Source organism: Castor canadensis, chromosome 5 (genome assembly GCF_047511655.1).
Source record: "Castor canadensis chromosome 5, mCasCan1.hap1v2, whole genome shotgun sequence".
NCBI classification, from domain to species: Eukaryota; Metazoa; Chordata; class Mammalia; order Rodentia; family Castoridae; genus Castor; species Castor canadensis.
The window spans coordinates 166902032-166915220 of NC_133390.1; the positions used below are offsets into that span (position 1 = coordinate 166902032).

At 44.8% G+C, this 13189-nt stretch overlaps 1 protein-coding gene across 6 annotated transcripts in view; it reads left to right on the plus strand.

The window, feature by feature from the left end:
- Positions 1 to 13189, plus strand: part of Ttpal (alpha tocopherol transfer protein like) — a 45855-nt gene that overhangs the window by 26222 nt on the left and 6444 nt on the right. For 3 of the 6 annotated variants that reach the window (XM_074074821.1, XM_020173145.2, XM_074074822.1), the window contains exons 3-5: positions 1182 to 1375; positions 3109 to 3219; positions 5839 to 10159. In XM_074074821.1, the coding sequence (XP_073930922.1) occupies positions 1182 to 1375; positions 3109 to 3219; positions 5839 to 6117 (584 nt within the window). In that variant the 3' untranslated portion in view covers positions 6118 to 10159. Of the gene's footprint in view, positions 1 to 1181; positions 1376 to 3108; positions 3220 to 5838; positions 10160 to 13189 lie in introns of those variants that run through there. The other 3 variants (XR_012448271.1, XR_012448270.1, XM_020173147.2) reach the window with 2 other exon arrangements.

The window sequence follows — 13189 nt, forward strand, 5'->3', positions numbered from 1 at the left end:
AGTTTTGTTCTCAATTGGATTTTGTCTTTGCCTTTTTATAAGCCCTTTTGAGATGTATGTGATTGAAAAGGTGACATCTGGTTATGTAGGGGTAGGTTTAATCAGCGTGAACAGTAAACTGCAAGCTGGTACAGCTTTTGGACAATTTTTTTTTCATAGGAATTGAAGTTTTGTCTTTCTAAGAAAGGAGTACCCAGATCTTGATGAGATTTTCTTGAGAATATTGATTAACAGTCCAAAATATTGTCATTTTTTTCTTTTTCTGAAAGAAAGGAAAGAATCATTAAACATTTGAGGAGTAAGTATTTAAGAGGCATCTACCCTAGAAAGGGGAATTTGAAGACAGGTCTCTGGAACATAACGTTATGCTCCACCTACAACACCCCCTGAAAGTGATGTATGAGTTAGGACTCAACTCTTTGGGTGGCAAGTGACAGAAAGCCAGTATTGATCAGCTGAAAGAACAAAAGGAGGAGAGCTCATTTGCTTAGACAGCTGACAGCTGAACACAGCTGGATTTGGGGGCACTGGGAAGCTCTTTCTCCGCTGACCTCAGCATGGTCTTCAGTCTCAGGCCAGCTCTGGCCTCATGGGACCTCTGAGTCTGAGCCTCACACCCTCAACACCATAAGAGGGAGAGAGATGTTCCCTTTCCCAAGGGTCCTGGAATTAAGTCTCCTTAGCACTGCGTGACCTAGCTTGGATTACACACTGGCCAGGAGAATGTCATACCAGATTGGCCAGCCAGTCCCCAGTCATTTGCCCAATTTCTGGAGTGAGGAATCAAGTAGGTTCTATCCAAACTTGATGGCAAGAATTGGAAGAGATGATATGAAGATCAGGGGAAACACCTGATGTTAGATGTCCACAAAGGTAGGTATCATTTTCCTGTTCCACTAATGAGGAGGCTCAGTGAAGCAGCAGCTTGCGCAAGATCTCATAGCTAGTAAGGTCAGAACCGCAGGCATGTCTACCTTTAGAGCTCATACTTTTAACCTCAGCACTCAATTTCCAAATGCGGTGCTGGGTTTGGAGTTAAGAATCATTAGCCACTGTGTAGGATGGCCACAAGAATGTCTTTTTCTTCCATTTTGAAACAGCAGTTCTAGAAAGAAGAGAAATCTTTGGACACTTGTTTGTATTCACTTCTGTAACATACTGTCCATCTCTTATGACCTTAGACAGATGGATCCCAAGCAACTACCCAATTACTGAAAACATCCGAGCCGTATACTTGACATTAGAAAAACTCATTCAGGCTGAAGAAACACAGGTGAATGGAATTGTAATTCTTGCAGACTACAAAGGAGTGAGCTTATCAAAAGCATCTCACTTTGGCCCTTTTATAGCCAAAAAGGTGATTGGCATCCTCCAGGTATGGCCCCCACTTGCCATGTGGCTTTCTGTGGTTGCTTTGGCTTTCTCAAGGGTCCTGTCCATTTGCTGCAGGTCTCATGTGATTGAACAAATCCCACTTCCCACCCTGCAATGGGAAACAGTCTGCAGCCCTGTTTATTACTGCTCTCTTCAGGGACTCTAGTCATTTCTGGAGAAGGTACCTGCTCAGTCTGGGTGAGATCAGCTTTAGGGCAAGGATCCAAAACAAAACTGAGAAATTTGTATTCTGCCATGATGCTGGAGCTTTTCCTGCCAAAGTGGAGTTCTGTGGGACTGTTTTTTGGTCAGAGGCCTCACATCTCATCTGCATTTCAGAACCCAAATTTCTGGGAACTGTCCATTACAGTTATAGTGACTTTCCAGTCATTATAAACCCATTCAGTCCTCTGAGTTAGGGAAGGCAAAAAAAATTTTTTTTTTTTTAGCATTACTGGGGATTGAACCCAGGGCTTTGTGCTTACTAGATAAGTGCTTTACCACTTGAGCCACACCCCCAATCCTCCTTTTTGGTAGATGGAGAAATTGAGACCTAGAAAAGATACAGCCTGACAGAAGTGTCACAGCTGTTACAGGCTTGGACTCCTTGTTCATTCTGACCCACCCTTGGGTGCTGCCTCTTGTGAACTGTGGGGCACCAGTATTGTAACAGTGCCCCTCAGTGAGCTCCACAAATGTGCTCGAGAGCCTGTTGTGCACCTGCTTATTACTTAAATAGGCACATTTGTCATTATTGTAAATTTGATTTCTGCCTTTGAGCCAATTAGTGGCTCTCTTTAGCTTCTAGTGTGTGTGTGCGTGTATTGATTTAGTTTGGTTTCAGGTTAGTTTTTTTGTTTTTGTTTTTTGAAAAAGGGTTTCACTATGTGGTCCAAGTTAGCCTTGAACTCACTGTGTAGTCCAGGCTGACCTTGACTTTTGAAATTCCAAACTGTCTCCCAAGTGCTAGGATTCCAGGTGTGTGCAACCATGCCTGTTTTTGTTTTTTTGGGGTTTGTTGTTGTTGTTTTGAGGTGTTGGGGATAGAACTCAGGGCATCATTCATGCTAGGAAAGCGCTCTGTACCACTGAGTTACATCCCTAGCCCTGTACTTTGATTTGACATCCTCTGCTGAATATGTTCATTCAGTGTTAGGATAGAGTTTGGATCATGTTTTCCTAGTACTGGAAGATCATCCAGAGGGGACAGAAGTTCCAGGGTTAAACAAGTTTGGGAAATGTGGTATAGCAGGTCCCTTTCTTGTGAATTTCACCATAAGCATCTAAGTCTTAAACTCTGGAACAGCACAGCAGTCAAGGAAACACACTTGGCAGTATTTAGTTTCCTATATTTCTCAGTCTCCCTTACTTGCCATACAACCTTTCTTTGCATTGCCCTGATACACCCTGGGAAAACGCCTAGGGCAACACTGACCCAGAAAGGTCTGATATTTTCCTGATCCACCCATGTAGACTTAGACCACTGTTTGCTGCTAGAAGGACAGCTTTCCACCTGTTTGCCTAACTCTCTTCTGACCCTGTCTTGCCTCCCAGGAGAGACTTCCCTAGGCTACTTTTCCTGATTAGCCCCACTGGGGCTGTCTTCAAAATGGCCATGAAAGTCAGATCAGACTGTGTTGGGGCTGCATGGAAGTTTAAAAGGGGAGGCCAGCTGCTGAGGGACAGTTTGCAGACACTGCAGATGCTCTAACATCCTTTCCATTCTGCCCACAGGATGGTTTCCCCATTCGGATAAAAGCAGTCCACATAGTGAATGAACCTCGAATATTTAAAGGCATTTTTGCCATCATAAAACCATTTCTGAAGGAGAAAATAGCAAACAGAGTAAGTAATACACCTTTTGACTTCATAGGCTTTAGTTTTTTCTCCCTTATTTGTGACATCTAGTTCTTAATTTTTGCCCTGGAACTAATTGGAAAGTGCAAGTTACAAATAAATATAAATGAGGGAAAGAAATGATTAATAAGACTGTATTATTTGCCAGTAGAAAGAGCAGAGCCAGGATTTTATTTATTTATTTATTTGGTCATATTGGTGTTGAACTCAGGACCTCACACTTGCTAGGCAGGTTCTTTACCACTTGAGCCACTCTGCCAGCTATTTTTTGTGTTGAGTATGAGTACATAGGATTACAGGCATGAGACCCCAGGTCTGGCCAGAGCCAAGATTTTTATATAAGCTGCCTGTCTGTTCTGTAATCATTTAGACTTCTTGGTCTCCTGGCTTATGCATTGTGAACCAACATTGCATTTTATGTGTAAGAGGATATGGAAAAGAGGAAGAGGGAAAGAGAATCACTGAGAAGATTGTTTAAAAGAGTTAAGTCATTCTTTCTTTTTTTTATGGTGGTTGGGTTGGAACCCAGAGCCTCACACATGGTAGGCAAGTAGTCTGCCACTGAGCTATAGCCTCAGCCTAGATGAAACTTTAAAAGATGAGTCTTCCTTTCTAACCCACAGTAGCCCTTCCTCTCTTCACCTGATGGATGTGATGTGGTTATTTTTCTCCAGCTTCCCTAGACTTAGGAACACTGTGGTTGCTCCAAAGACTGCCCCCACCCCAGCTGAGCATGGTGACTCACACCTGTAATCCTAGCTACTCAGGAGGCTGAGGATCAGGAGGATTGCATTTTGAGGCCAGCCTGGGCAAAAAGTTCTTGAGACCTTTCAACCAATAAAAAGCTGATTGTGGTGACATGTGCCTGTCATCCCAGTGAGGGAAGATCACACAGTCCAGGTCAGCTAGGGCATAAATGTAAGACCTTGGGGCATGGTTCAAGTGGTAGAGTGTCTGCCTGGCAAGCACAAGGCCCTGAGTTCAACCCCAGTACCACCAAGAAAGAAAAAAAAAAAAAGACCGGTCCCTCAATTTCATCATCTTTTTCAAAAAGGAAGCTTATTCAGATAGTGTCAGGTTGCAAGGGAGGAAACTTAAAATCCAAATGGAGGTTCCCAGGCCCTTTCTCTGAAGATTTGTAAGATCAGGGGTGGAGTCCAGGAGCAGCAGTGTCTTTAAATTCTGCTTAGGTGATTCTGATCACAGTTGGCTTGAGAGTCACTAATTTAGTGACCCCCATCTGGGTCACTAAAATGTCAGTTCTTAAAAATTCTGTTTTGAGCTTTTACCAAACCAGCCTTTGGACAGATCTTTTTCATCTGTGCAGTGCCCTGTGATGCAGTTTATCTGTTCCTTTTATGTTACTTATTCATTCAGATGAATCAACTGCTGTGTGCAAAATGGGCAAAACAGGCCATAATTCCTGCCCCTAAGAAGCTTACACTGTAGGCACTGAAGATATGGCTCAGAGGTAGAGCACCTGCCTAGCATCCACCATACCCTATGTTTGATCCCCTGCCTCTCAAAAAAGAAAAGCAACTTCCACGTAGATTCCACTGTAGAGAGGCCCACAGACAATGGGTTACGTGTGTTATTTAGTAGTAGAATGTGATAAATTCGATGGAGAAAAATGAAGGTAATAGTGAGTTCATGTGAGAGGTGGAGGAGGGGTTGCAGCATTCAGTAGAGTGGTTAGAGGTGAGTGCATAGAGACATTGCACTCATTGCATTTTAGCCAAGATTTGAGAAGTGATCAAGTGAGCTACACAGAGCTCAGAGACCAGTGCAGCCTGACCCTGAGGCCACGCAGCGGGGACCTACCTGGCATGCTGGAGGTGAAGCTAAGAGGAGCAGCTTCTGTGGCAGGCACTGAGAGAATGAAGAAATAATGGGGCCAGATTGTGATAGGCTGTGGGGGCCATCATAGGACTGGGAACGGAGTAAACTTTTTTTTTTTTTTTGGAGATGCTGGGGTCTTGAACTCAGGGCGTCATGCTTACAAAGCAGACACTCTGCAGCTCAAGCCACACCTCCAGTCCAAGGGACGGGAAGGTTGTAAATAGATAAGTGATGTGATCTGGTTCACATTGAAAGGAGTTTAGCTGGGCATGGTGGTGCATGCCAGTAATCCCAACTCTAAGGAGGCTGAGGTAGGAAGATAGAGAGTGATTGAGAGTTCAAGGCCAGCTTTGGCTACCAGGTAAGACCCAGACAAGGAAGTGAAGGAGGAAGGGAGGGAGGGAGGATAAAAAGGAAGGGAGAAGGAGGGAGGAAGAGAGGGAAGAAATGAAAAAAAAAAAAAAAAAAGAGTTTAGATTGTAGTGGGGCAAGAGTGGGAGCAGGGGGACCAAATAGGGAGCTAATGAGGGACTCCAGGGAGAAGTGATGGCAGCCTGGCACCATTAGGGTGGTAAAGTGGTTAGGTTGTGGCTGTATTTGGAAGGTGCAGCCACAGGGTGTGTAGAAAAGAATTAAAGGACACTCCGAGCCTCGGGGCTGAGAAAGCTTTCTTCCTCAGCACATGCTTCAAGCACTTCCACAAAGGAGTTTGCTGCGTTGCTGATTCACCTAAGACATCTGTCTGCTTTTCATTTCACCTCCTTTCAGTTCTTCCTCCATGGGGCTGACCTGAACTCCCTCCACACAAACCTTCCAAGAAACATTCTCCCCAAGGAGTACGGGGGCACAGCTGGGGAGCTGGACACTGCCACCTGGAATGCGGTGCTGCTGGCCTCAGAGGATGACTTTGTGAAGGAGTTCTGCCAACCTACGCCTGGCTGTGACAGCATCCTGGGCCATACGCTACTGCCTGAGGGTCTGAGCTCAAATGCACAGTGTGATGATTCCATGCGAGCTGTTAAGTCCCAGCTGTATTCCTGCTATTAGCTTGTCCCCTGGGCTGTCACCATGTTTAACTCCTTTCCTTTCTTCTTTAGACTCACAAGGAGAACTTAGGTGCCAAGGCTTCAGTCTTGCTCTAATTAAATGGCAGCATGGAGAACTTTGAAGGTGAGCCCATCATGGGGTAAGCCTTTGGTTACTTGGATTATTCCAGGGAAGATGTGGAAAATACCCCCATGATTCCCAAATGTTTGGACTGTCTGGAAGCTGTATCTGGTTCTTACACAACTCAGAAGCAAGAAAAGTCAGGACCAAAGTCACTCTGCTCCCACTTTCTAGGACAAAGCAGACAGACTGGCCAGTCAGCATTACTCCCCTGAAACAATTTGGCCAAACCTGAGAGGTGGCCAGATGTGAGGCCATGGGAGTTTGTTTCCTATGAACCCTAACTATAGACCTCTGTTCCTCATCAGGAAACTTCAAGGTTGAGATCCAGGCCCCAGTTGCCACCTCTGGGTATGGAAAGCACCTTAACTGAGTCCCAGAAGCACCAGGGCTTAAGCATCACTTCCTGGTCAAATGTGGAGGTGACTTCATAGCATCCCTGGAATTCCTTGGTTAATCTTGCAATAGAAACTTTTTTTCCCAAACCTATAAAGCCTTAGCCCTGGTTCTGAACAGAATCATCCTAGTCCTAAGAGTACATGATTTTGCGCAGTGTAAAATATTGGATTCTCAGCCTATAGAATTTTGACCTCGGAGTTGGAGACTTGGGCCTCAGATGTGTGACTATGGACCAGACATGGGCCTCTGTAGGCCTCAACTTTCTCCTCTGTAAAATGAGCCTGGATGAAATGATGTCTGTGCCCTTTGGCTTCTTAGGTTCTGGTATTTGGTTTAACTTCAGTTAGGTTTTCTGCAGAGAGAAATGTCTAGAAACAAGTGATTGGGCAGTTTTCTTTGTGGTACGTATACTTCATTCCATGAAGTCTCACATTTGGCCCTGCCTTTGAAGAAACTAGTGTGTATATTCCTGGGATTCAGTGATACCAATTGCTCTTAGTAGTGATGGTTAAACTTAAAAAGGATGGCTTTTGTGGGGCCATATTAGATGACCCAGATCTTGTATGAATTCCTTCTTTCCATCCCAGAGATACTTGTAGTGTGTTGCAAACCTGGCTACAGTGGTTACAGTATTTGGGCTTCTTAACTTTCATCCTGGAAACACACACAGGGGCAGGTTACTACTGGTTACCCTCTGGGAGCCCTGCCCTCTCAAGCCCACTGGGGTGTTTCTCTGGTGTAGGAGCACCAGCTGGCCTGAATGTTATTAGTTCTGCACTTTAGAGCCTCCTTGTCAAGATTTTAGCCTTAACCCAAGTGTCTGATGGCTTTTGACCTATTCACATTCATCTCGTGTGGTTATGGCGTTAGTGACAAGTACTACTTACATGTGTGTGCTTTTTCTGTGCAATTCATTCGATAAGCAGTCTGGGCAGGCACAAGCAACTTCTTAGGGAGAGATAATACTCTGAAATTCAAAGGTCAGTCTGTTGTTACTAAGCTGTTCATCACCATCCCCCCCCCACCTTTGGCAATACTGGGTTTAGAACTCAGGGCCTTCTGCTTGCCAGGCAGGCACCCAACCACTTGAGCCATACCACCAGCCCTTTTTGCTTTATATATTTTATAAGTAGGGTCTCACATTTATGTCTGGGCCAGCCTGGACTGCACATTCCTATTTATGCTTCCCGCCCTGCTGGGATGACAGGTGTGCACCACACCCCCAGTTTTTACTGATTGAGATGGGGTCTTGCAAACTTTTTGCCCAGGCTGGTCTTAAACTATAGTCCTCCCGATCTTTGCCTCATGAGTAGCTAGGATTACAGGTATGAACCACCATGCCCAGCCTAAGAGCTGTTCATCTTGACAGCACTTTTAAAAATGGCTGGATAAATTGTTGGTGGAAATTTACTTATCTCAATGCCAATTGTAGGGGAAGTTATTTTCACCATAGATACTAACCCTGGATCCTCTAGGGTCCTGGGTGAGCTAGAAGTGCCAAAATGCAGACCCCCGGCTGCCCTTGGTCCCTGAAGATGATCTGACCAGCACTGCTGTGGGGATGGCTAAGTGGAAGGTTCAGAACCCAGTGGCCTGGGTGGGAGAAGCCACTAGAAGCTTTCTTAGGCCCTAAGAGGGAAGAAAGCAGAAAGAAAAAAACCTAGGCAAAGGGAAGGATGAATCACTCAGCCCCACCAAGTTCCCAGGGTGTAAATCCTGCATCACATTCCTGGCCTTTGTCTTTGTGACTTAACACAGGAGTAATCAGGCTTGTGAGAAGTATCTCAGAAGCCCAGGAAGGCTGGCTCATTTTCTAGACCTTTCTGGTTACACGAAGAAAGAGCTGTTTTCATTCAGCCTCTGAGAGGAGGCAGGCTAAGCCTCTCTGCCTCCTGGAGCTGCGATGCTTTGTCTTGGCTCCAAAGAAAAAATCAAACCGTCCAGCACATCAGGAGGTTCGAAGCAAGCTGTGAAGCAAGGACCTCCCTGGTGTCCCAAGGCAGAGTGCTGTGTCACCAGCAGGAGTAGGAAAGCACACTGGTGGAGCCAACCAGTGAACACAGAAAACTGGGAGTATCTTCCTTCAGGTCAAAGTTCCAGCTGCTTCACAAACCTCTTAAGTCCAAGGTCACTGGGAAAGGGGAATTGAGTTTCAGCTTTGTCTTGCTTTGTGGCCTTGAATGAGCTACTTAACATCCCTAATCATATGATAAAGGGCACTGACACTCTCAGCCCTCTGTCGGCTTTCCTGCCACAGGGACACGGTACTCTATCTTTGTAGAGGCTTTTTTTCTTTTTCCCCAATCGGAGTTATTATTTAGGAAATTTAGATCTAAATGAATTGGAACATAAAGCTTACAAATCTGTTAGCTTCTTCCTCTTCGTTCCCTGTTCCCCTACAGACGTCTAGAAAATGACTTCCTCTAGAAACCTAGTCTGTCTTCAGGGGAGAGGCAGACAAAATCTACAGAAACAGTCAGAATTGCAACCCTGGCTTCACACCTTGGCTGTCCTGCTTGCTCTTGGCAAAGGTGACTTTGGCTCCCTCACACTCTTCTTGCTCTCACAAGGAACTGCTTGTCCTAGGTTTAAAGCACTTCAGGTTACAAGGCACTGTTTTTCCAAAAAGAGGTGGGGTGACAGGAGGCAGTTCCCCTAAATTCTTGAGATATTAGGCCTCAGTATTGAGTGGGAAATTCCTCCAAATGTCATCTCTTTGTCAGGTCAGTCATGGGATTACTTTTTCACTCGGGCAGCAAAAGCTATACTGTTTGGCATTATTACATTATTCCCATACTTCATTTTAAAGTTGTCAGGTTTCAGGTTAGCTAATGGTGTAAGTGTGGCTGTCCTGTGGCATGAGAGGCCTGGGAACACCAACCATGTAGACTACTCACGAAAGATGCCCGTCATGCTAAGGCCTCTGAGTGTTAGAAGCTGCTGACTTTGTAAATCTAAAGTGAACTCTTCTGCTTTCCTGACTCAAAAATGGTCTGCCTGAAATGCAGCAAACACACACCACCAGACATTCCTCCTCTACGGGAGCTTGCATCATGAGAAGGTCAAGCGTGATTTGTGCATGGAGATGGGTGATTTAATTCATTGGTTTTCAGTTAGCTGGGTGTTTTTGTTTTCAGTCTCACTGGCAGCTTTCGTAAAGCAGTAACCATCTGCTACTGTTAACTCTTGTGGCTACACCTCCCTTCGTGGTATACTAGGTAGGAACCTGTTACAAGTGAAATACTTGAAACTTCGCTGTGGCCAATACCTCTGTACTGCTCTGATGAGGTGGAGCTGGGTTGGTTTTCTGACCAGTTTGGGGCACCATTTCAGCCACTGGTCACATTCCTTGCTTCAAACTGAAATTCAGTTTGGCTTTGAATGTAGGGACATGTGGTAGTGGATTCAGTGTTTGTTTCAACCAAAACTTTATTTTTCTAGTGCATTTTTTCTAAGTCAAAGTGGTGGAAACATGTAATTTTAGTATGCATGACTGGGTCTTAATAAAAATCCCTGTACTGTTGAGTATGTGTGTTCTTTTGTGACAGTAACATTTTGGATAAAGATTCTGAAGTTTCCTACTCACAGGCACAGGCAGAGCCTCCCTCCAAGGTGAAGCTGGGAGGGGCACTATGGCAGATACTGGGCTGACTGCCTCCCAAGGTCATGTGCACTTAGACTACACCAGTGTGCAAAGGAGAACGGAGCTAGCTACACAGTGGTAGAGGCACTATGTACTTTTCAGTTCTCAAGGCCTGAATCCTTTCAATGGTAAGTAACAATTCCTGAGTGCTCCTATAGGTCAGGCACATGTGTTAAGACATACACACACTACACACATGCACTACAACACATAGTTTCCTTTAATCTTCAGATACCCTTAATGAAGTATATTGCCCCTGTACAGAAAATGAAGTGCAGAAAGGTTAAGAGCTTGCCCAAGGACACACAACTAGCATAGCAGAGATGGGATTCAAAGCCAGGTAGCTGACTGACCAAGCCCTGTATCCAGAAGACCTGAGGGTTGGAGTTAGGTGGCACACATCTTATTCTTACAATCAACATGACAGAACACAGGGAAAGAAGGTAGGGATATTTTAGTGTAAGAAAGTGTCTGAAACTGGCTTGTTTTCTGGAAATATAATCTCTGAGACCCAAGATGTAACTGAACACTTTATCCCAGAAGCAAGCCCAGTCTCCTTCAGGAGCAAGGGTGGTATGGCTTCATAAACTCTGATGTCCTGTGTGCTAAAGCTATTTCTTAAGGAACATGCAGTGCCCCAGAGTAGATGGCAGCTGGGTCCCCATGGTGGGTCTAGGGTGGTAATGAGCCAGCTGAAAAACCCTAACACAGGATGTAGGCTTACTACTGGCTTCTGGTGACACAACAGGTTGGGTACTCAGGCTGTCAGCACAGCCAGCTCTTCAGGTCAACCCTTCCTGAGGAAGTTGCAAAACTTAAGCTCAGCCTGTTTCTCATTCTGGAAAACAGGAGCTAACAGTTCCAGTACTTTACATCATAGCAGGGTCATGAGGATCAAAGGAGGCACTTCCCAGTGTTCTGAGGCAGCACTCTCTCCAGGCCTCCTCCTCAAAGGAAGGGGTGGGTGGGCATTCTCATAGTCAATAGCAAGTTTCTTGTTACTTCATTTAAAGCTGGTAGTAGGGCTGGTGGTGTCGCTCAGTAGTAGAGTGAGTGTATAGCATGCTCTAGGCCCTGGATTGGATCCCCGACACCAAAAAAAAAGTAAAATAAATATAGCTAGTAATAAGATCCTTTAGAATACTTTCTTGGGGAAAATGTTTCTAGCTGAATGTTTGTGTTCTTAACCTGGCTACATGGCAGCCACTAGAGACAGAATGACCTCATACGTTACCAGTGACTGCCTTCAGGTGATCACTAAATGATAAGTAGTTTCAGGAGCCACTTGACTCCCCTACATTGTTTCCAAGCAGTCTGCAGTCTGTCTCGTCTCCTGTATCCTGAGGAACCCAGAGACAATGAGGCCTAATTGAGAAAAGAACTTGGAAATCAAGTCCCGGGTTTGTTTCTCTGCTCTGCCTCTTCCTGGGTAACACCGAAAAAAGTCATTAAAAGGGGGGAGGGGATAATCATCATCCTACAGGGATAGAGATAATGTCAGGTCAGTGCTTGGCACGTGTAGCTATTTATGTGTCATTTATTATTCTTCACCTGAGGACACAGGCATTGTGTGGCTTGAGTCACCCAGCAGTAATGAGGACACCACTGAGTAGGCAAATGATCTGGGTGCATAGGTAACAGGATGGGTAGGTCAACAGAACAGGAGTAGAGATGAACAGTAGCTGGTAATCTGCTACCAGTCCACAGAAATCACACATTATCTGAATATTCACTTTAGCCTGATGTGTAACAGAAGAAACACGGTCAAGCAAAGACTTGTAGTAACAAAAAGGCTGTCCTGCTTTAAATTAGACCTGAGTTATGGCTTGGTCCAGAGCATCAAAAGTTGTATTGATAAACCAGGTCCATGGCCATTGTTTTGGCAGTTAACTCTGGCTATGGAAAGTTTTATTTCCTAACCATGTACAAGAGCAACCTAGAGAGCTGGGTGGGTGGTGGAGGCCTGTAATCCCAGCACTTGGGAGACAGGCAGAATCAAGAGTTTGAGGCCAACCTAGGCTACAAAAGTGAGAACATTTCCAAGAAAACACACAAAAAAAGACCAACTTAAAAAGAATAATCCAACATAGGCCTATCAGCTTTATCCCAGCTATAACTAGGTCATAGTGGCAGCCATTGCAGTTGCCTTCATGAATTCCTAGACTGTGTCTCTGACCTCAAAGCCAGAGCCCTTAATCAGCAGACCAAGGGGAAAGGCAGGCCTGTTCCTAGTGATGAAACACCAGGTGACACATCGGGAATGAGATGACACTGACATCAAATGAATCAAAATACTGCCCTGCTTTTAAAGCATGATCCCCGAACTTACTCAAAATACTGGCATCATTTATGTTTGTGCGTAATTCAGCACTTGCATATATAACTGCCTGAGTCTGGAACGAGCAACGGAGTTTCCTATTAATAGGCAGACTTAACTCTAGGTATGACCAACCAAAGGGCTGCTACTTGAAATTAATATCAAAGTTATCATGATGAGGAAAAAGTTAAAACTTTATTGGACTTTTGTTACAGTGTTTTACAGTTTAGTGTTACTTTGATTTTAAATTACATAAGGCAAAGGATGGGGAACTGTGATATTTCTGAAGTGCAGGACCTTGAAAGCTCTTACTCTGGCTCCCCGTTGCTTTACCTTGGCAAGATCAAGGGCCACGCCCATCTGCTCTGCACATCCTTTGCAACTTCATTTCCACACAGGAACTTACCATGAACCACTGGTATAAAGGACAGTGGTTCTACAATTCATACCAAGCTCTGCAGAAATCTACCTCTCTCCCCATTGCTGTTAGTGTTAACACTCCATTACCAAGTAGCTCTCAGCTGTCAGTTCCTCCTCATCCCCCTTCTACTTCTATGTTTCAAATCTCATACTGATTGCTAAGTTCATCCTCT